Consider the following 22,089-nt stretch of genomic DNA (forward strand, 5'->3'; position numbering starts at 1 on the left):
TAGAACCTTGCCATGAATTTATCACTTGAAGAAATACTGTGTCCCAGTCTTCAGTATTTTTTACTACCTGTCATTTTGTTTTGTTTTGCTGGGGACTCCTCCTCTGTATTGCTGGTATCATGCTCCGCCCTTACCTAGACTAAGAATTTTTTTTCCCTGTGTTATTTCACGGATGGACCAGAGCTATGGCTGCACCTTATATCCTATACAGAGATGTGCATTCTGATTCTGTTTGAGCTGCTGACTCACCCGGTATGGGCTCCTCCCTGCCTTGCACCGCACTCCTTTTCTTCCTGCTGGGCCTTGGGGTACAGCCATTTATGCTTTTTGGTTGTTTTCTCTTTTCCTATCCTGAGAATGGAATGCCCTTGTGTTCTTTCCCAAGAATTCCACATGCCCCTCCCTGCTTTTTTAAAGGTAAATTTAACCCAGTTGCCTTAAACTAAGGACTTCCCATATGCTGTCCAAGTTACTTATTCGCAGTTATGTTAGCTTTCCAGAAAACCTCCTCTTTCTCACCTTTCTGAGTATGTGATTTCTTTGGAGGAAAAACAGACCTGATCCCTTAGTAAACCAGAAAGATCATGATTATAAACCTGCCTACATCAAGAGGATTACATAACCACCACTGGGCAATTGGTTTCCGCTAAGTCCAAACGTAAAAACTGGCTCTTATTTTTGTAATCATATTGTATGAATCCTAAATTTCCCTTGTAGACCTCTGAAAAGTGGCCTTCCCAGGCACTGAAGCTGATATTTGAAATGGGCTATTTACATTAGTCATGCAGATGCTGGCATCTCCTTTTCAGACCTGTCATGCAATATCATTTGAATGATTCACTGTTAACTCCCTTGGGGTGAGGAGTTAGCCAGATGGACGGCTTGTTACTCATGTTAACCGGTTTCATGGGGAACATTTCCTGGATAACTACACCCACTGTGGATAGTTCCTTTCCTCCAGCATTTCTCCATATGATTTACATACCGTAAAGTACTGCCTTTTTTTTTTTTTTTTTTCCTGAGACAGAGTCTTGCTCTGTCGCCCAGGCTGGAGTGCAGTGGCGCGATCTCGGTTCACTGCAAGTTCCACCTCCTGGGTTCATGCCATTCACCTGCCTCAGCCTCCCAAGTAACTGGGACTACAGGCAGCCGCCACCATGCCCAGCTAATTTTTTTTTGTATTTTTAGTAGAGACAGGGTTTCACTGTGTTACCCAGGATGTTCTCCATCTCCTGACCTCGTGATCCACCCACCTTGGCCTCCCAAAGTGCTGGGATTACAGGTGTGAGCCACCGTGCCTGGCCTAAAGTACTGCTTTTAGTTGTTTCAGAATCTTGTACTCTGAGGCTTTGTTGCTACTTGTTTTTAGGATTGTTATGTCCCCTTGATGAATTGTCCCTTTTGTTATAATGAAATGACCTTTATCTCTGGTAATATTCTTTGCTATAAAACCTACTTTGCCTGATGTTAATAGAGCCTATCTTTCTTTCTTTTGATTAGTTGTCATGGTATATCTTTTCTATTTGTCCTGTCTGTTCTTTGATGTTGTTGTTGTTGTTTGTAAGAGACAGGGTCTTGCTCTGTTGTCCAGACTGGAGAGCGGTGGCATGATCACAGCTCACTGCAGCCTCAAACTCTTGGGCTCAGGTGATTCTTCTGCCTCACCCTCCTAAGTAGTTGAGACTACAGGCATGTGCTACCACACCTAGCTAATTTTAAAAATTCTTTTTAGAGGCGGGTCTTGCTATGTTGTTCTCAAATGCTTGGCCTCAAGCAATCCTCCCACCCACCTCAGCCCCCTGAGTACCTGGGATTACAGGTGTGAGACAGTGCACCCAGCGCCTTTTTTTTTTTTTTTTTTTTTTTGAGATGGAGTCTCGCTCTGTTTCCCAGGCTGGAGTGCAGTGGTGTGATCTCGGCTCACTGCAGGCTCCACCCCCCGGGTTCACACCATTCTCCTGCCTCAGCCTCCCGAGTAGCTGGGACTACAGGCACCTGCCACCTCGCCCGGCTAATTTTTTGTATTTTTAGTAGAGACGGGGTTTCACCGTGTTAGCCAGGATGGTCTCAATCTCCTGACCTCGTGATCCACCTGCCTCGACCTCCCAAAGTGCTGGGATTACAGGCATGAGCCACCGCACCCGGTCCCAGCGCTTTTTTAAAAAAAAAATCTTCCGGCCAGGCACGATGGCTCACACCTGTAATTGCGGCACTGCGGGAGGATCACTTGAGGTCAGGAGTTGCAGACCAGCTTGGGCAACACAGTGAGACCGTGCCTCTACTAAAAATGAATAAAAGTTAGCTGGATGCGGTGGTGTGTGCCTGTAGTTCCAGTTACTCCGGAGGCTGAGGTGGGAGGATGGCTTGAGCCTACGAGTTCATTGCTGCAGTGATCCATGCTCATGCCACTGCGCTCCACCCTGGGCATCAGAGCGAGACTCTGTCTCAAAAAAAATAAAGAAAAAGTCTTCTATGCCTCTACTTCACTTTTTGAACATATGTAATATAATTATAGTAATTTTTAATGTCCTTACTTGCCAATTTTATCATCTATCATTGTTAAGTCAATTTTGATAGACTGATTTTTTTTCTTCTTCTGGATCAAATTTTCCTGTTTCTTTGCATGTTTGTAATTGTTTATTGGGTATCAAACATATTAACTTTCCAGTGCTGGATGTATTGATATACCTATAAATATTCTTGAGTTTCATTCTGGGGTGCAATTAAGTTACTTGGAAACAGTTTGATTCTTTGGAGTCTTGCTTTTAAGATTTGTTAGGTGGGCCAGGTGCAGTGGCTCACGCCTGTAATCCCAACACTTTGGGAGGCCGAGGCAGGTGGATCACGAGGTCAGCAGTTGGATACCAGCCTGACCAACATAGTGAAACCCCATCTCTACTAAAAATACAAAAAAATTAGCTGGGTGTGGTGGCGGGTGCCTGTAATCCCAGCTACTAGGGAGGCTGAGACAGGAGAATCTCTTGAAACCGGAAGACGGAGGTTGCAGTGAGCCGAGATTGCACCACTGCACTCTAGCCTGGGCAACGAGAGCAAAACTCTGTCTTAAAAAAAAAAAGAAAAGATTTGTTGGGTGGGACTAGAGCAGTGTTCAGTCTAGGGCTAATTATTTCCCCAATACTGAGGCAAGACCCTTCTGAGTTCCCTACCCAATTGTGAGCCTTGTGAATTGTGAGCTTTTCCAGTCTGGCTGGTGGGAACAGGTTCTATTCCCAGCTCTGCATGAACATGGGCATTATTACGTCTAAGCTTTCAGAAGTTTTTTTTTTCCCTTGGCTCAAGGTAGTTCCTCACATACATGTACCAGTCGGTGCTATGCTGAACACTCAGTGTGACCCTCTGCACAACTCCTGGGCTCCCTCTCTGTGCAGCTCCCTCCTTTCTGGTTCCCTGTCCTTCAAACACTGGCTGCCTTGGTTTTTCTGGACCTCAGCTGTGTCTGCAGCTCAGCATTCACCAGGCTCTGCCTGAATTTCTGCTCCCTGATCTGCAGCCTGGAACCTTATCCAGACAATAAGCTAGGTAATCACAGGGCTCACCTCTGTTTTTCCCATATCATAGGGATCACTGTCCTTTGTTGCCTGATGGCCAGTGTCTTGAAAACTGTTGTTTCTGGCCAGGTATGGTAACTCATGCCTGTAATCCAAGCCCTTTGGGAGGCTGAGGCAGGAGGATTGCTTGAGGCCAAAGAGTTCAAGACCAACCTGGCCAACATAACAAGAACCATCTCTTTAAAAAATATATATATATGTGTGTGTGTGTGTGTGTGTGTGTGTGTATAAAACTTGTTTCATATATTTTGTCCGTTTTAATTGTTTCAGGCATGTGGGTAAATTCTGTCCTTATTACCCCATCTTGACATAGGAACCTCCAGAATAGGATTCAGTTGCTGTTCTGTTTCCCTGTTAAAGTATTAACTCCCAAAAGTGAAGGATCTCTTGTTTTGTTTTCCTTATGGTGTCTTTCTAGTTCATTGTCTAGTATATACAAACTCACTAAACATTTGTTAACTAAGCATTTATTGGTGACCATGTTGCAGCATCAAGCAGGTGTTGTGTGTATCATTGGATCAAAACAAAAACGTCTTTCTAGGCTGTGTCCCCTCATTCTTTAGTTTGATTGGTTTGAGGTTTTTGTGCTGCTTGTCAAACAACATATCACAAAGCCTCTTGGAGATTATAGTGGAGTAGTGTCCTTCAATCTTTTCTGGAACAAGGCAGTTTATAAACAAACAGTAAAGTTAGCTAGGGCCTTTCAACTCTGTAGGAATGAAGTAACCAAGAGCCATCTCTGTTTCTTATTATTATATTTTTTATATACTCAGCAAGGGTGGGAGCTATGACTAAGATAATTCTTAACATTTGTTGCAGCTGTAACTTGGTATCAGAGCAAAAGAGATAAGGACTAGTAAAGAAAGGTCCTGGCAATGGAATTGTTAACATGGATCACAGTATTTCTTACTGATTTTGTGACAATAACAAGGATCTTGGCACAGGATATTTCTTTTCTCTTGGAACACACATGAGTTTGGATAAGTGCCATACATTTAAATTACTGTTATATGAATTCTTATCTCAATGTCTTCCATTTCCTTAGCTGCTGTTTTGTAGTTGCAGAAACATTGCTAAACTGTTTCAACACTCTTAGCAACCAAGGGTCAGCCTTATTTTTGTTTGTTTTGTGTAACTAGGGGGTGGGGGATGTATCATTTCATGCTTATCTGAGAGTTTTTTTTTCTGATCTCATCATTGTTTATTTTTATAGTTTCCTACTAGGTAAAGAATTATAATTTCAATTTTTAAAAATTTGAGTTTTGGATTTTGCTATCTTAAATAAGGAAATTACAGTCATTTAGATAGAACGCTATCTACTGAAAGGTAAAAATGTTTTCTCAAGACATTATGTTATTTTAAAAAATGGAAGTAGTAAAAGTCATAAATCTGGATTTTTTATTTTTGACCATATTTCAAGCAGAAGAAAAAAATAGATCAACTCAGGATAACTCATCTTCATCTTTTAGGGACTGATATTATACAGATTAGTGGTTACCAACCTAAATGAGTAAGAATTAGAATCACCTTTGGAGCTTTTTCAAAAATACTCATGACTAACCAGTCTTCATTCTCTGAGTTTAAGGAACACTGACAGAGATACTTGGGACTATGTGGTCTTTAGTCTTCCTAGGTTGCTAGTTTGTTTTGGCAATCTCTTTCTTTCTCTCTCTCTCTTTCACACACACACACACACACACACACACACACGCAGAAGAAATTCTAGGAGCAACAAGAATAAGGAATTAATGTGTGTCTATTATGTTTCTCATCCTGCAAGACATTGAGAGCACAAACCAAACTAACCATTATAAGGGAGATCTATTGAATTTATCAACATCTCATAGTCACTAAGATTTTAAAATCTAATTGATATTGATATAAGACTAATTTAAATTAATACATGTTTAGAAAGGTATTTTATGTCATATGAAATTATTCCAGCAGTTTGCTAGTTAGATGGTTCTTGGGAAACAGCTGATTTTGATTAAGAAGTACAAATATACTGTATCTGGCTCAATTTGTCTCAGAAAATTATCTTTTTTTAATCTTCACATTTCAGGGAACCAAATATAAATTTACTGAAGACCAAAAAACCCATACTAATAAGTCAGCTCCTTAGTGGTTTTTGTAAACATCTTTATTAGTAAAGGTGATATAATTCCCATGTCATAAAATTTATCAATTTAAGGCATATAATTCAATATTCATTACTACATTGATAGAATTATGCAACCATCACCACAATCTTAAGTTTAGAACATTTTTGGAACCCCAGAAAGAAACCCTGTGCACGTTAGCAGTAAGCCTTCATCCCCATTCCATTCCCTAGCCCTTGACAACCACTAAGCAACTTTCTTTCTGGATTTGCCTAGTCTGGATATTTCTTATAAACAGAATCATACAATATGAATTTGTGGCTGGCTTCTTTCACTTAGCATAAGGTTTTGGAGTTTCATCTTGTTACAGTGTGTGTCAATACTTCATTCTTTTTTATGGCTGAATAATATTTTATTGTGGATACCACATTTTGTTTATCTGTTTCTCAGTTAATGGACATGTGGGTTGCCACTTTTTAGCTGTTGTGAATATGCTGCTATGAACATTTTTATACAAGTTGTTATATAGACATATGTTTTTATTTCTCTTGGGTATGTGCCTGATAGAATTGCTGGATCATAAGGTAACTATTTTTTAACAAATTGAGAAACTGCCAAACTTTTCCAAAGTGGCTGCGGTATTGTACCTTCTCACCAGTAATGTACCAGGGTTGAAATTTCTCCACATGCTTGCCAACACTTGTCTGTTTTATTGTAGCCACCTTAGTGGGTGTGAAGTAATATCACATTGTGGTTTTGATTTGCATTTCCCTAATAACTAATGATACTGAGTATTTTTTCATGTATTGTTAGACTCCTGTATATTTGTTTGCTTTTTGGAAATGGAGTCTTGCTATGCAGCTCAGGCTGGACTCGAACTTCTGGGCTCAAACAATCCTCCTACGTCAACCGACCCAGTAGCTGAGATTACAAATGTGCACCACCATGCCCAGCTATACATATTCTTTGTAGAAATGTCTCTTCAAATCTTTGCTTACTTTTAAACTGGGTTGTCCTTTTATTATTGATTGGCAAGCATTCCTTATATATTCTGGATAAAAATTTCTTGCCAGATATATGGCTCAAAAATGTTTCTCCTATTCAGCAGATTGTCTTTTCACTTTCTTGATGGTATAATTTGCCCCACAAAAGTTTTTAATTTTGACGTGGTACAATTCATCTGTGTTTCTTTTGTTACTTATACTTTTGGTGTCATATCTAAAAACCATTACCTAATTCAAGGTCACGGAGATACAATCTTTCTTTCTTTCTTTCTTTTTTTTTTTTTTTTTTTTTTTTTTTGAGACAGAGTTTTGCTCTTGTTGCCGGGGCTGGAGTGCAATGGCACAATCTCGGCTCACTGCAACCTCCGCCTCCTGGGTTCAAGCGATTCTCCTGCCTCAGCCTCCCGAGTAGCTGCGATTACAGGCATGCACCACCATGCCCAGCTAATTTTTTTGTATTTCTGGTAGAGACAGGGTTTCTTCATGTTGGTCAGGCTGGCCTTGAACTCCTGACCTTAGGTGATCTGCCCACCTTGGCCTCCCAAGAAGATATAATCTTATGTTTTTTCCTAAGAGTTTTATAGTTTAGCCCGTACATTTAGGGTTTTGTTTTTATTTTATTTATTTATTTTGAGATGGAGTCTTGCTCTGTCGCCCAGGCTGGAGTACAGTGGCGCAATCTCAGCTCACTGCAACCTCCGCCTCCCAGGTTCAAGCGATTCTCCTGCCTCAGCCTCCCGAGTAGCTGGGATTACAGGCATGTGCCACCACACCTGGCTAATTTTTGTATTTTTAGTAGAGGCGTGGTGTCACCTTGTTGGCCAGGCTGGTCTCGATCTCCTAACCTCAGGTGATCCATCCGCCTCCGCCTCCCAACGTGCTGGGATTACAGGCGTGAGTCACCATGCCCAGCCTATTTAGGTTTATAATCTATTTTGAGTATGATGTGAGGTAAGGATTCAGCTTTGCATATGAGGGCCAGGAGTGGTGGCTCACACCTGTAATCCCAGCACTTTGGGAGGCTGAGGCAGGTGGACCACTTGAGGTCAGGAGTTTAAGACCAGCCTGACCAACATGGCAAAACCCCGTCTACTAGTAGTCCCAGCTACTTGGGAGGCTGAGGTACGAGAATCGCTTGAACCCAGGAGGCAGAGGTTGCATGGAGCTGAGATTGTACCACTGCACTCCAGCCTGGGTGACCGAGTGAGAGACTGTCTCAAAAGAAAAAAACCAAAAACAAAAAACTTTGCATGTGATTGTGCAGTTGTCGTAGTACCATTTGTTGAAACACTGTTCTTTCTCCATTGAATTGTTTTGGTATTCCTGTAGAAAATCAGTTGACCATAAGTATAAGGGTTTATTTCTGGATTTTTGGTTATATTCTGTTGATCTAAATGTCTTTCTAGTCCACCAACACTGTTTTGATTATAGTAGCTTTGCATTAAATTTTAACATTGGGAAGTGTAAGTCTTACAACTGTGTTCTTGGCTATTCTGGGTTTCCATGTGAATTTTAGGATCAGCTTGTCACTTTCTATAAAAAAAAACAACTGAGATTTTGAAAGGGATTGTATAAATCTATAAATTAATTTGCTGAGAGCCCCTTAAGTTCTGTATTCGTAATGCTAAACTTAGGTCCTTCCTAGTTTATCCTTTCTTACAAAATTAATTTCTTTACTTCCACTTTTCTATAACTAAGCTTTGTATATATGCATTAAAAGATAACTTATTACAGTGTATTAGTGTTCAACTAACCTGGAAGAAAATATGAAGTAATTACTTTTTGTATTTTAAAAAACACAATATTGTACAAGCTAATACCTCTATAGCAAAAATCTCTACATACAGAAAAATTATATAAAGAGGAGTGCCAGAAGAGGTGCCAAGCTATGTCAGAACTCTATGAAATCAAGCAAAATTCTATATGACAGAAAAATTTTTCTAGGTCCTTGGGAGTTTTGTTTTGCCTTATTGATTTTTCTGCTGAGATTCATTTTGTATTTGTAAGCATTAGCAAAAATTTATATATGGGGGGAAATTAGATACGAATAATGCCTCTTAAGGAATGTGGATAAGGATTATTAAAAAAATAAGCATCTTAGATTTTTATGATGCTTTAGATTCCATCGGTCCCTCAAATAAGACATGGGCAGCTATTTGATAGCTTGTTTAGTTTTTTTTTAGTTAGCAAGTAAAAATTGTGTTGTTTATAGTGTGTAACTTTTTTTTACATGTACACATTGTGGAATAGCTAAATTAAATTTGACATACATATTAGCTCACATACTGATCATTTTTTGTGGCAAGTAGCTTGTATAGTTTTGTTTAGTCAGTGAATACCATAATCCAGTTGCTGTCAACCTTGGCTGCTATGCATCAGAATCCCTGGAGAGCTTTAAAAAATTCAGCTGCCCATGCAGCATACAAGATTAACTAAACCAGCATCTCTGGAGTGGGGCTTGGACATGAGAATTTTTTAAAGCTCTCACAGTGAAGCCACTGTGCATATAACATTTAGAACTACTGCCATACACAGTTGAAAATACTGGTAGATTGAGCTCAGGAAAATGTAATTATCCTGAAATGGCAATTAAAATTATGCCCCCCTGAAATGTATACCACTTTAATTGTAATCTCAACCACTATGAAAAGTATGGAATTATCAGGACATAATTATTTGGATTTCTCTTTACCTGTGAACCAATAATAAAAGATTAATCACCAGAATTCCAAAATTTGATACTAAGATCGACGGGCATTTGTTGGGGGGAAGAAGTCTGTTGCTAAAATAAATCAAGTTTGTAAGCCACCAGTTAACTGGAAAAAACACTGAAGCCCTGGCCTTAAGAGTTTGGCAACCTGTGTTCTAGTATTAGCTCTGCTGTGTGACTTTGAGCCCATGTATTTAAATTACACTTTATGAAATGGGGCCATTGGACTGAAGGTGATCACCAAATTGTTTATTCAGCAAATTGGATTACCTGTTGTGTTCTAGGCAAGGATGCAGGGATGAACAGAACATAGAGCATCCCCTTGAAAAGCATGCAAAAGGCAAACACATGTGCAGAATGTCTAAGTGTAGCTATAGTGAAATGTTCGGGGGATTAAGGGAATACAGAAGTACTTTATTTGATTTCAGTTTGGGACAGACACTATAGTTGCCCATTGAACAACCATTCACAGATGCTTGCTTTCCTAGCCACCCTTGCCGCTGGGCCATAGACCAGAGGAAAAATCTGCAGGGCAGAATTTCTTGTAAAAGTTGACAGTTGAGGCTGGTCCAAGTGCAGTGGTGTTTACAGCTAATTGATCACAGTTACAGATTTCTTTGTTCCATCTCTACTCCCACTGCTTCACTTGACTAGCCTTAAAAAAAAAAAAAAGTTGGCAATTGAGAAAGTACTCCTTCCTGTTCTGGCTTTATTGTGTGGGGACATAATACTTGGTGCTATAAAGGTCATCTTGAGACTGTGAAGGCCTAAGAACAAAGGCCTCCACACTGAGAATGGCCAAAGAGAAAAACAAAGGAACCTGGATCCTTGATGTCAACAGTGAGCTGCTAAACCAACCCTAGAACCACCTTCCTGTGGGCTTATTAAGTGAGATAATAAAACTTCATGTTGTTTGAACTCTTATTGCTTTAAGAGTGGTCTGTGGATCAGCATCATCTGGAAGTCTGGTTAGAAATGCAGAAACTCAGACGCCAGTCAGACCTGCTGCATCAGCATCTACACTTTAATTAGATCCCCTGGTGACTAACATGCACATCAGAGCTTTTGAAGCACCAGTTTAAACCAACTTTAATTGGGTATTCTGTTCTATGCAAGCTTAGTAACCCAAGTTGTGTGAGTACATCTTGTTTGGTCAGCTAGTGCTGCAGTTTATAATTATTATCATTTTTCCATTCCTTTCATATTTTCAATCTTGCATGGAACATATGGTCATAAACAGGATTTTCATATGATAAAGTCTTTAGGTTTCTAGAGTAACTAGTTTCTTTTTTCTTTTTTTTTTTTTTTTTTTTTAGTATTTATTGATCATTCTTGGGTGTCTCTCAGAGAGGGGGACTTGGCAGGGTCATAGGACAATAGTGGAGGGAAGGTCAGCAGACAAACATGTGAACAAGGGTCTCTGGTTTTCCTAGGCAGAGGACCCTGCGGCCTTCCGCAGTGTTTGTGTCCCTGGGTACTTGAGATTAGGGAGTGGTGATGACTCTCAACGAGCATGCTGCCTTTAAGCATCTGTTTAACAAAGCACATCTTGCACTGCCCTTAATCCATTTAACCCTGAGTGGACACAGCACATGTTTCAGAGAACACGGGGTTGGGGGCAAGGCTATAGATTAACAGCATCCCAAGGCAGAAGAATTTCTCCCAGTACAGAACAAAATGGAGTCTCCTATGTCCACCTCTTTCTACACAGACACAGCAACAATCCGATTTCTCCTTCTTTTCCCCACATTTCCCCCTTTTCTATTCGACAAAACCGCCATCGTCATCATGGCCCGTTCTCAATGAGCTGCTGGGTACACCTCCCAGATGGGGTGGCGGCCGGACAGAGGGGCTCCCCACTTCCCAGACGGGGCGGCCGGGCAGAGGTGCCCCCCACCTCCCAGACGGGGTGGCTGCTGGGCGGGGGCTGCCCCCCACCTCCCTCCCGGACGGGGCGGCTGGCCGGGCGGGGGCTGCCCCCCACCTCCCTCCCGGACGGGGCAGCTGGCCAGGCGGAGACGCTCCTCACTTCCCAGACAGTGTGGCTGCCGGGCGGAGGGGCTCCTCACTTCTCAGGCGGGGCGGCCAGGCAGAGACTCTCCTCACCTCCCAGACGGGGTGGCGGTCAGGCAGAGACGCTCCTCAGTTCCCAGACGGGATGGCGGCCGGGAAGAGGCGCTCCTCACTTCCCAGACTGGGCGGCCGGGCTGAGGGGCTCCTCACATCCCAGACGATGGGCAGCCAGGCCGAGACGCTCCTCACTTCCCAGACGGGGTGGCGGCCGGGCAGAGGCTGCAATCTCGGCACTTTGGGAGGCCAAGGCAGGCGCCTGGGAGGTGGAGGTTGTAGCGAGCCGAGATCATGCCACTGCACTCCAGCCTGGGCAACATTGAGCACTGAGTGAGCTAGACTCCGTCTGCAATCCTGGCACCTCGGGAGGCCGAGGTGGGCAGATCACTCACGGCCAGGAGCTGGAGACCAGCCTGGCCAACACGGCGAAACCCTGTCTCCACCAAAGAATACAAAAACCAGTCAGGCGTGGCGGCGCGCGCCCGCATTCCCAGGCACTGGGCAGGCTGAGGCAGGAGAATCAGGCAGGGAGGTTGCAGTGAGCCGAGATGGCGGCAGTACAGTCCAGCCTCGGCTGGGCATCAGAGGGAGACCGTGGAGAGAGAGGGAGAGGGAGAGGGAGACCTTGGAGAGAGAGGGAGAGGGAGACCGTGGAGAGAGGGAGAGGGAGAGGGCTAGAGTAACTAGTTTCTTAATAGCTAACCTTGTTCGTGTACATTGAGGCTTAGAGGAATAATGACCAAAAATTTCAGAATACCACTCAGGACATAGAAATTTGTTTGCAATCAGAATTTGAATTTCTAGAATCATAATTGTCTCTGCTATCCCCCATGTGACAATAACAGTTTGTTGCTTAATAATAAGAAATTGGGGCCAGGTGCGGTAACTTACATCTGTAATCCTAGCACTTTGGGAGGCCAAGGCGGGTGGATCACCTCAGGTCAGGAGTTTGAGACCAGCCTGGCCAACATGGCAAAACCCTGTCTCTACTAAAAATACAAAAATTAGCTGGGTGTGGTGGTGCACGCCTGTAGTCCCAGCTACTCAGGAGGCTGAGAGGCAGAAGAATCACTTGAACCCGGGAGGCGGAGGTTGCAGTGACCCAAGATCACGCCACTACACTCCAGCCTGGGCGACAGAGTGAGACTCCATCTCAAAAAAAAAAAAAGGAAATTGGATTCTGTTTTTTTTTTTCAATCTCTTTAAAGTTTTATAGGTTTTTTTGTTTATTCCTTCATTTATTGATTGATTCAGTATTTGTAAAGCAACTCGCAATTACTCTAAAAAGAGCCCATTTTTATTTCCACAGATGAAAAATTTCTCAGTTGACCTTTTCTTTCCAACTTTTACAGCCAAAATATTACACTGGAAACTTAAAAATCTATGTCACAGATAAAACAAAATTACTGTCGATGTTAATCTTTTCCTTCAGGTTCGGTTGTACATGCTTTGGTCACAAGGATAAAATGGTAATGAGTTGATAGCAGTAGTAATGGAATTAACAAAGTGCTTTATTTTACAGGGAAAATATTTATCCCCAAACAGAAACCTGTACAGACTTTTACAGAAGAAAAAGTGTCTCTTGATCCAGAATTAGAAGAAGCTTTGACAAGTGCTTCTGATACAGAATTGTGTGACCTCGCAGGTATCACCTAAAACAAGTTAATTTGTGAATAAGTGTGGGGTGGAGTGGGAAATACCAGCACATACCTATATATATTATACAAACGTTTGCTTTACCTAGCAAGTACTGTTAAATCAGTAACCACATATTTGGCTTTATATTTTACACGGTAAAGCTGACGTAAAGAGTTTCATTTCTCTAAATACTCTCAATAGCAAAAAGTTTATATTAAGAAAATGTATTGTATTGTTCGACATCTTTTCCCATGTTGTCATATTTGAAAGTCTTTCTAAAAATCTTTCGTCACCTGGTGCTCAGCTAGAAGCAGTCCTATCTGAACACCGAAAAAGAGTCTTCAGGGTCAACCGCTGACCTACTTTATCAGAAGACTGAGAGATGAGTAACTAGAAAGTAGATTGAAACAGTCAGTCCTGAGCTATACTCACCACCTTCCCAACTTTTCTGAAGTGTATATGAAACACTCCAAACGTCTCTATTATTTTCATTATTGTCAATTTCTTATCTAGACCAGTATCTTCCCCTCCCTACCCATGTACAATCTACTTTCCTAGATAGAAAAGTGTGATGCATGGGGAGTTCTTCAAACCAAGTAACCCCAAGAACTAATAAATTTGAATGTAGCACTGATGGTTCTTTGGGAAGGACCTTGGAAGGGGACAAGTCAAGGTGTGATGCCACAGCCACAGCAGGAGTCTTACGGGTTGAGGGACTGAAGACTGACAGATCTGTAAACAGTACATTCACCAGAGTGGAATGAGCCAAGGACATCCTCTGACTTCTGCCTTATTTGTGCAAAAGGGCATCAAAAACTAAAACCAAATTTATTTTTCCTCCTAAGTGTCATTTTTGAAGGGTGTTCATATTCTTACATACGAGAACCTAATACTTTAGTATTCTACTCTTAACTACAGTCCAAATGTAAATTAATGACATGAGATTAACACACATTAAAATATGAAGGTTAAGTTAAAAATCTGCTTTTTGTCATATTATGTTCCTAGAAACCTTGTGAAATTAGTGAATGGCAAAAATAGATCATTTCCATTTTCTCTCTTAGCCACTAGATGGAGCTAAGCATAGATTTATGTTCAGGATTAGGCTGCCTCCAACTCTGAATTTGGAAATGTGGGGAAATGTAAATTTAGAAATGTGGGGGAAAATAATAAGAGTATTGAGGAGAATGAGATTATAGGTGATTTTTAATCATTTTGTTTTCTGTGTGGGTGTGTGATCTGTAATTTATAGGAAAAGGTCCAGAGAATATTAAAATTATTGATAGAAATTTTTAGTTGTAAAACTCTTCATGTTTAAAACAATAAAAACTTTCTTTTTCTGTATTTATAGCAATTCTTGGGATGCACAATTTGATAACGAATACACAGTTCTGTAATATAATGGGAAGTAGTAATGGTGTTGACCAAGAACATTTTTCAAGTGAGTACTTAAAATGCTTTGTGAATTCTAATCCTTTATTAAATATATTTTGTTTTCGCCTTGTGTCAGCTTAAGTGTTCACATACTAGATGTTATATATATGTACTCGAAACCTGACATTTCAGTTTGGTGGTATTAACCAAGAAAGCCATTGAAAATAGAGTATTAAATATTTTGTGTTTAATGGGTCAGCAAATGTAATAAGAACCACTCTACCTCACTAAATAATGCTAAACAGTATAAAAGCTAGTCCAACTTGGTTTTGTTGACATTTTATTATCACTACTACTAATTTTCAAGAAATACATAACAGTACTTACAAAGAAATTACATTATAAAATCAGATTCAGGAGATACCACAAAACTGTTCAGCCCCTAAACCTTTCAGTCTGATGTGAAGTATTATATAGCCTAAAGCAAAGCTTTTCAGAAAGTCATTTATAGGGGCCAGGTGTGGTGGGTCATGACTGTAATTTCATTTTCTGAGGCTGAGGCAGGAGGATCGCTTGAGTCCAGGAGTTCAGGACCAGCATTGGAAACGTAGACCCCCATCTCTAAAAAATTTTAAAAATTAGCTGGGCATGGTGGCACATGTCTCTAGTCTCAGCCACTTGGGAGGCTGAGGGGAGGATGGCTTGAGCCCAGGAGCTTGAGGCTGCAGTGAGCTGTGATCACACTACTGCACTCGAGCCTGGGCAACAGTGCAAGACCCTATCTCAAAAAATAAATTCATGTATAGGGTGTTCTTAAATTAGCAAGGTGATACATGCCTTTGTAGCACATTTAAACAGTACATAAGTATTTATGGGAAGAGGTAAAAGTGTCTCTGTCTCCAGCCGTCATGCCCTCTACTTCCCCAAACACCACCTACCCTGTTAACAATTTTGTATATACCCTTCCAGACTTTGCACTGTTTATACTAATGTATACATATTATACATAGTCTCTTATTTTTTACAAAAAATCGATTATACTGTAAATATTTATTGCAACTTAATTTTTCAATAATAATTATATTAGCTAATTTTTTTTTTTTTTTTGGAAACGGAGTCTTGCTCTGTCACCCAGGCTGGAGTGCAGTGGTACCATCTTGGCTTACTGCAACCTCCGCCTCTCAGGTTCAAGCGCTTCTCCTGCCTTAGCCACCTGAGTATCTAGGATTTGACAGGTGCACGCCACCTTGTCCAGCTAATTTTTTTTTTTTTTTTTTAGTAGAGATGGGGTTTTGCCATGTTGGCCAGGCTGGTCTCGAACTCCTGACCTCAGGTGATCTGCCCACCTCAGCCTCCCAAAGTGCTGGGATTACAGGCATGAGCCACTGTGCCTGGCCAACTGTTTTTGAATGCTTACTGTGGGCCATGTTGTGTGCACAGCTCTTGGACGTGGAGTACTCTTATTAGCCCTGACAACAGTTCTGTGAAATAGATATTATTATTTTTAATTTGCATGTGAGAAAGCTGACATTTTAAAATAATTGGGTAACCTCAATATTTTACACAAAGTCAGTGGTAAGGATTTTAACCCGTGTTATATAGTGTATCACTTAGCAGTCGACCGTGTTTTCTAGTTAATATGTATACATCTACATCATTCAGACATGTGTATAACATTCCTTTCTACGATGTTTTGTAATTTGACCATCCCCCTTCTCATTTTTAAGCTTTTATTGTAGAAATGTTCAAACACACATAGAAGAAGAGAGAATAATATATTCATTACCCAGTTTCCGCTGTTTTTAACATTTGCCAGCCTTGTTTTATTCATCTTCTGTCTCCCTTCCTAACCCTTCTACTTTTTTTCTTGAAGTATTTTAAAGCAAACCCTGTTCATTTGTATTACATACCTATAAATATTTCCATATGTGTGTCTCACAAATAAAGGCTTTTCTTTTAATGTAATCATGATGCCATCATCAAACTTAAAAATTAACAGTATTTTCTTCATATCATGTAATACCCAGTCTGTGTCCAGACTTCCTCTGTTCTCTCCAAAATGTCGTTTCATGATTAGCTCAAAAAAGGTTACACACTGCATTTGGTTGTTTGTCTTTTTAGTCTCCCTTAATTCCTTAACAGTTCTCCTCCCCAACCTCTTTCCTTTTTTTTTTTTTTTTTGTTCTGTGCCATTTATTTTTTAAGAAACTGGGTTTATTTTTCGTAGAATTTTCCACATTCTGGATTTGGCTGATTTCAACCTTATGGTATCATTTTATGTTTTTCTATCACCTATGTTTCTGTACACTGTTAGTTCTGGTGGCTTGATGAGATGCAGGTGCAGGTCCCTTTTGGCAAGAATGCTTCATGGGTGGTGACTGAATCATATTAAGAAGCTTATGAAGTCTAATCCTTCCTCTTTGGGGGAATGAGATTGATCACAGGGTTCAAATGTAGGCAGCCTGACCCATCCTTTTTAAGTTTCCCATGAACCTTTTGCTTAATAATTCCTGCATCCCATTGACTGGATTCATTATTTCATTAAGGGGCAAGGCTCTTAAGATTTCTCTCCCCATTCCATCTTTCCCCACTCCACAGGATGTGTGGAACGGGGAAAGAAATCTTTTGGTTTTATAAAATTAGAACTATTCAATTTTCCATTCAATGAGGAAGTTCTTCCCTAGCTATCTTGAAGACTACCTTGCTGAACTGAAGTGAGAGGGAGCCCACTCTCTGTTGTTTAGCAGAGCTCCATTAGGAAGCTTTTCCTTGTCTTGAACCAAGTTCTGCTTCTTGGCAATCTGTACTTGTTCTAACCCAGCCTTTCAGAACAGCACTAAATTTGTCTCTTCTCAACTTCTACAGGATAAATCTGAAAACAGCTAGGATAACTTCTTTTAATAGGTACTTCTCCAGACTAAATATATTCAGATTTTTCACCTGACCTCGGGAAAGTAATTTTCAAACCTTCATCTAAGTTGATCTCCTCAAGATGCTCTGTGTGTGTGTGTGATATTTGAAAGTAACAAGATACTCTTAGATGGAATTTATTGGATAATCAATGCACCCTGTCTCAAGATGAGTTTTGCTGCTAAAATCTAGAGGAAGGCAGGAAGGAAAAAAGCCAGATAGTAGTCCATTTTGAACCTGGTCAGTCTTTCCATGTCAATTGCTCTTACTCTTTCATGCTCATTCATTAGTTTGTGAGCCTTTTGTGGTCTTTGACTTGAATGACCACAAAAAAGTAATGTTTTCCCCAGAAAATGTATCCATAAAAGTTTACCTATTATAGGTGTTTGTAGACCTCCACACACATGCATCAGAGCACAGTGATCTCTTTAAAGGGCTCAAGGATTTCAGGTCCTCTGTCGTTGACATCTGAAGCATCATATTCCTGTGTGGGTAGCTGAGGTAAAGATTAGGGAGTGAGAGTGAGGGAGGGCAGTAAATTTTGGAGCCTCTGTCTCAGTAGCTCTTCTGTGTACCTTTACCTCCTCTCCCTCTCTGCTCCTTATTCCTACCCTCTTTCCTATTCCTTCTTTCTCGCAGAAAGTTCTCCCCACTTTCCCACTGCAGAGTACTCCTCGTGGGAGGAAGAGGTAATGTGCCCTCCCATCACCTTATTCTTCTCATTTAGGCGATATTTCTTTAAGTCTGTGATTCTTACTGCATTTATGCCAATTATCAGTCAAATTTCAGAGAAACGATGAGATGCTAGATTTTATCATACTATTATTTTATCTTAAATTTTGCCAAAAACAAATGGCATCATCAACTTGTGCTATCAAATATATTTGAGTGGTAAAAATATCTTGTAATATACTAAGACAATGAAAATATTCATTTTTGAAGACTGATACATGGCAAACAAATTAAATGTTGAATATGTTTGGTATTTATATTCAGTAAAATTTTATTTGGGTGCTTTAAATATGTGTCAAGGCCAGGCGCAGTGGCTCCTGCCTGTAATCCCAGCACTTTGGGAGGCCAAGGCAGGCAGAGCACTTGAGGCCAGGAGTTCAAGACCAACCTGGCCAACATGATGAAACCCATCTCTACTAAAAATACAAAAATTAGCCAGGCATGGTGACACACGCCTGTATTCCCAGCTACTTGGGAGGCTGAGGCAGGAGAGTTGCTTGAACATGGGAGGAGGAGGTCGCAGTGAGCCAAGATCGTGCTACTGCACTCCAGCCTGGGCGGTAGAGTAAGACTCCATCTTAAAAAAAAAAAAAAATTAAATAAATAAATATGTGTCAACACATAAAGCATCTTTTCGGAATTGTGGGGATGGAACTTTTAAATCTGTCCCCTTGAATAAATATGCGTGTATGAGAGAGAGAGAAAGAGATGTTACCAAGTCAATTATCTGCATGCACTGTAATAGTATCAACTCCAGGCTGAGCACAGTGGCTCCTGCCTGTAATCCCAGGACTTTGGGAGGCTGAGGTGGGTCGATATGAGGTCAGGAGTTAGAGACCATCCTGGCTAACATGGTGAAACCCCGTCTCTACTAAAAATACAAAAAATTAGCTGGGCGTGGTGGCAGGCACCTGTAGTCCCAGCTACTCAGGAGGCTGAGGCAGGAGAATGGCGTGAACCCGGGAGGCGGAGCTTGCAGTGAGCCGAGATCGTGCCACTGCACTCCGGCCTGGGCGAAAGTGCGAGACTCCGTCTCAAAAAAAAAAAAAATGGTATCAAATCCTGCTCTTTTCATTTATCACTGCAGATGTGGTCAAAGGTGAAAAGATTCTTCCAGTATTTGATGAGCCACCAAATCCAACCAACGTAGAAGAGAGTTTGAAGAGAATTAAAGAAAACGATGCTCATCTTGTTGAAGTTAATTTGAATAATATAAAGGTAAGTGTGCTAATCAGAGTGGTTTTGTATTGCTTTGAGTCAGTTGAACCTAGGATGAGAGCTGGGCAGTTGATAAAATAGTCTAATTCTTTCTACTTTAAGGTAAAGTTTTTGCTCTTACCAGTATGCTAACATAGGTTTCTTCATATTTTAGATATTGAAGTATTATGGTATAGTATTTTCTAACTTGCTTTTTGAAGAATTTATCATCTAAAAATGTAAACCCTACAAACTGTCAGAATAAATCTCAGGTTTTCTAAATACTGCCCACTTCTAAGAACATTTAGCCTCTTGGGTCTTGCTTTTTTAAAATTCGGTTCCTTAGCCAGGTATGGTGGTGCATGCCTGTAATCCCAGCTACTTGGGAGACTGAGGCTGGAGGATGGCTTGAGCCCAAAAGTTTGAGACCAGCCTGGGCAACATAGTGAGACCTGCCACTGTCCCATCTCAAAAAATAAAATAAAACCTGTTTTTTTGAGGTAAAATTTAAATATGGTAAAATTCTCCCTTTTAGTGTCCAGTTCTATGAATTTTGACAGGTGCATACAATTTTGTACAACCACCATTACACTCAAGATATAGAATATATCTGTCACCGCAAAAGTTCTCTCATACCCCTTTGTAGTCATTCTCTGAACCCCAGCTCTAGCCCCTGACAACCACTGACCTATTTTCTTTCCCTATTATTTTGCCTTCTCCAGAATGTCATATAAATTGATCCTATAGTATGTAGCCTTTTGGGTCTGGCTTCTTAGCATAATACATTTGAGATTCATTCATGGTGAGTGTGTCAGATACGCTGCAGTTTGTTTATCTGTTCATCAGTTGGAAGACATATGGGTTCCTTCCAGTTTGGGATGTTTATTAATACAGCCACTATATACTTTTCACACACAGGTTTTTGTGTGAACATGTTTTAAATTCTCTTGAGTAAACACCTAGGAATAGGCTTTCTGGGATCTTATTTTGAGTTTTAAACAATGCAACACTTCCTTGGAGTAAGGAAAGAAGAAATTAGGAGGACATGGGGTAATTAATTACCAAAAAGTAAACTCAAATTATCTAGATATTAGCCATTGTGTAATGGCTTCATTATAAATTCCTCATTTTAAAACTTGATTTTTTTGAAGTCGAGGACAAGCGGAGGAGAGCATCTGGAAATCTCGAGCCTAGGGAAGGAAGCTTCTGTGCTCCTCTAGGGAGTGATCCTTCCTGTGAGTAGAGGAAGGAAAGCCTCAGAGAAAGCTTATATTCATAGTTGATTACTAACTTTTTTTTTTTTTTGAGACAGAGTCTTGCTCTGTTGCCCAGGCTGGAGTGCAGTGGTGCGATCTTGGCTCACTGCAACCTCTGCCCCGCCCCAGGTTCAAGCAATTCTTGTGTCTCAGCCTCCTGAATACCTGGGATTACAGGCATCCACCACCACACCTGGCTAATTTTTGTATTTTTAGTAGAGATGGGGTTTCACCATGTTGGCCAGGCTGGTTTTGAACTCCTGACCTCAAGTGATTCGCCCACCTTGGCCTCCCAAACTGCTGGGATTACAGGTGTGAGCCACTGCGCCCGGCCTATTTTCATTTTTTTAAATTTGGTCCCTGTGTATCCCTTTCTCTAAATAAACAGTAATCATCTGAAAATAACCAGGCTAGGGGGAATTGAAGTCTCAAGATACTACTGAGAGAAACCAGCATCTTCAGTATTTTCTCTCCTTCAAGTAGTGTAGGGTTAATCTCTCTTAGTGCTTTGTAGCTTAAACTAAGTGACTGAGAACAGTCTGTCTGCCTCAGGAATCGTACTCATCAGAGATGGACTCCTTCATTTCTTTCCTTGTAGAAAAGTAAATCCACTTTTATTTTCATATAAAAAGAACAATGAAGGCTGGGCGCAGTGACTCATGCCTGTAATCCCAGCACTTTGGGAGGCCGAGGAGGATGGATCACCTGAGGTCAGGAGTTCGGGACCAGCCTGACCAACATGATGAAACCCCATCTCTCCTAAAAATACAAAATTAGCCGGACCTGGTGGTGCATGCCTGTAATCTCCGCTACTTGGGAGGCTGAGGCAGGAGGGTTGCTTAAACCTGGGAGATAGAGGTTGCAGTGAGCTGAGATTGCGCCGTTGCACTCCAACCTGGGCAACAAGAGCAAAACTCTGTCTCAAAATACATAAATAAATAAAAGAAATAATGAAAGGTGAGAATAATGAGAATTTTTTTTAACCTAAATGCTAGAGAAACGGTGATATGTGCTCTGCTCTGAGTCAGTAGTTTATGCAAATGCTCCATCATAGATAAGTCAGATAATTATGGAGGAAGCTGCATTATTTGTATTCATTTGTAGACTAATTCTTAGGTGTTTGTATAATTTCTGAATACATTTTAAAGCACAAAAACCATATATTTGATTAATGGAAACTAAATATAATGAAAATTGAAATGTAATGATGTTTTATGTTATTGTCTTTCAAGAATATCCCAATTCCAACCCTAAAAGATTTTGCAAAGGCTTTGGAAACCAACACACATGTGAAATGTTTCAGTCTTGCAGCCACCCGGAGCAATGACCCTGTTGCTACTGTAAGTAAGCGACTTGAGAATATCAAAATTATGACATACCCAGGGTGTGTTACAGTGGTGATTTTTATGAACAAGATTTACCCCTTTTTTATAGTTAATGTTTTAGCTCACTATTAGGCAGTATATTACTTACCAGCTTTTTGTGTTTATTTTTTCCTGTATTTCCTTCCTATGAATTTTTTCCCCCTCC

General features: G+C 40.7%; 1 protein-coding gene across 1 annotated transcript in view; it reads left to right on the forward strand.

Moving 5' to 3' along the window:
• The window catches only part of TMOD3 (tropomodulin 3), an 82,250-nt gene that overhangs the window by 45,023 nt on the left and 15,138 nt on the right, over positions 1–22,089 (forward strand). The window contains exons 4-7 of the mRNA XM_003827843.6: positions 12,975–13,097; positions 14,442–14,531; positions 19,194–19,324; positions 21,792–21,899. Of these exons, the coding sequence (XP_003827891.1) occupies positions 12,975–13,097; positions 14,442–14,531; positions 19,194–19,324; positions 21,792–21,899 (452 nt within the window). The remainder of the gene's footprint in view (positions 1–12,974; positions 13,098–14,441; positions 14,532–19,193; positions 19,325–21,791; positions 21,900–22,089) is intronic.

This window comes from Pan paniscus, chromosome 16, assembly GCF_029289425.2.
Source record: "Pan paniscus chromosome 16, NHGRI_mPanPan1-v2.0_pri, whole genome shotgun sequence".
In the NCBI taxonomy this organism is placed as follows: domain Eukaryota; kingdom Metazoa; phylum Chordata; class Mammalia; order Primates; family Hominidae; genus Pan; species Pan paniscus.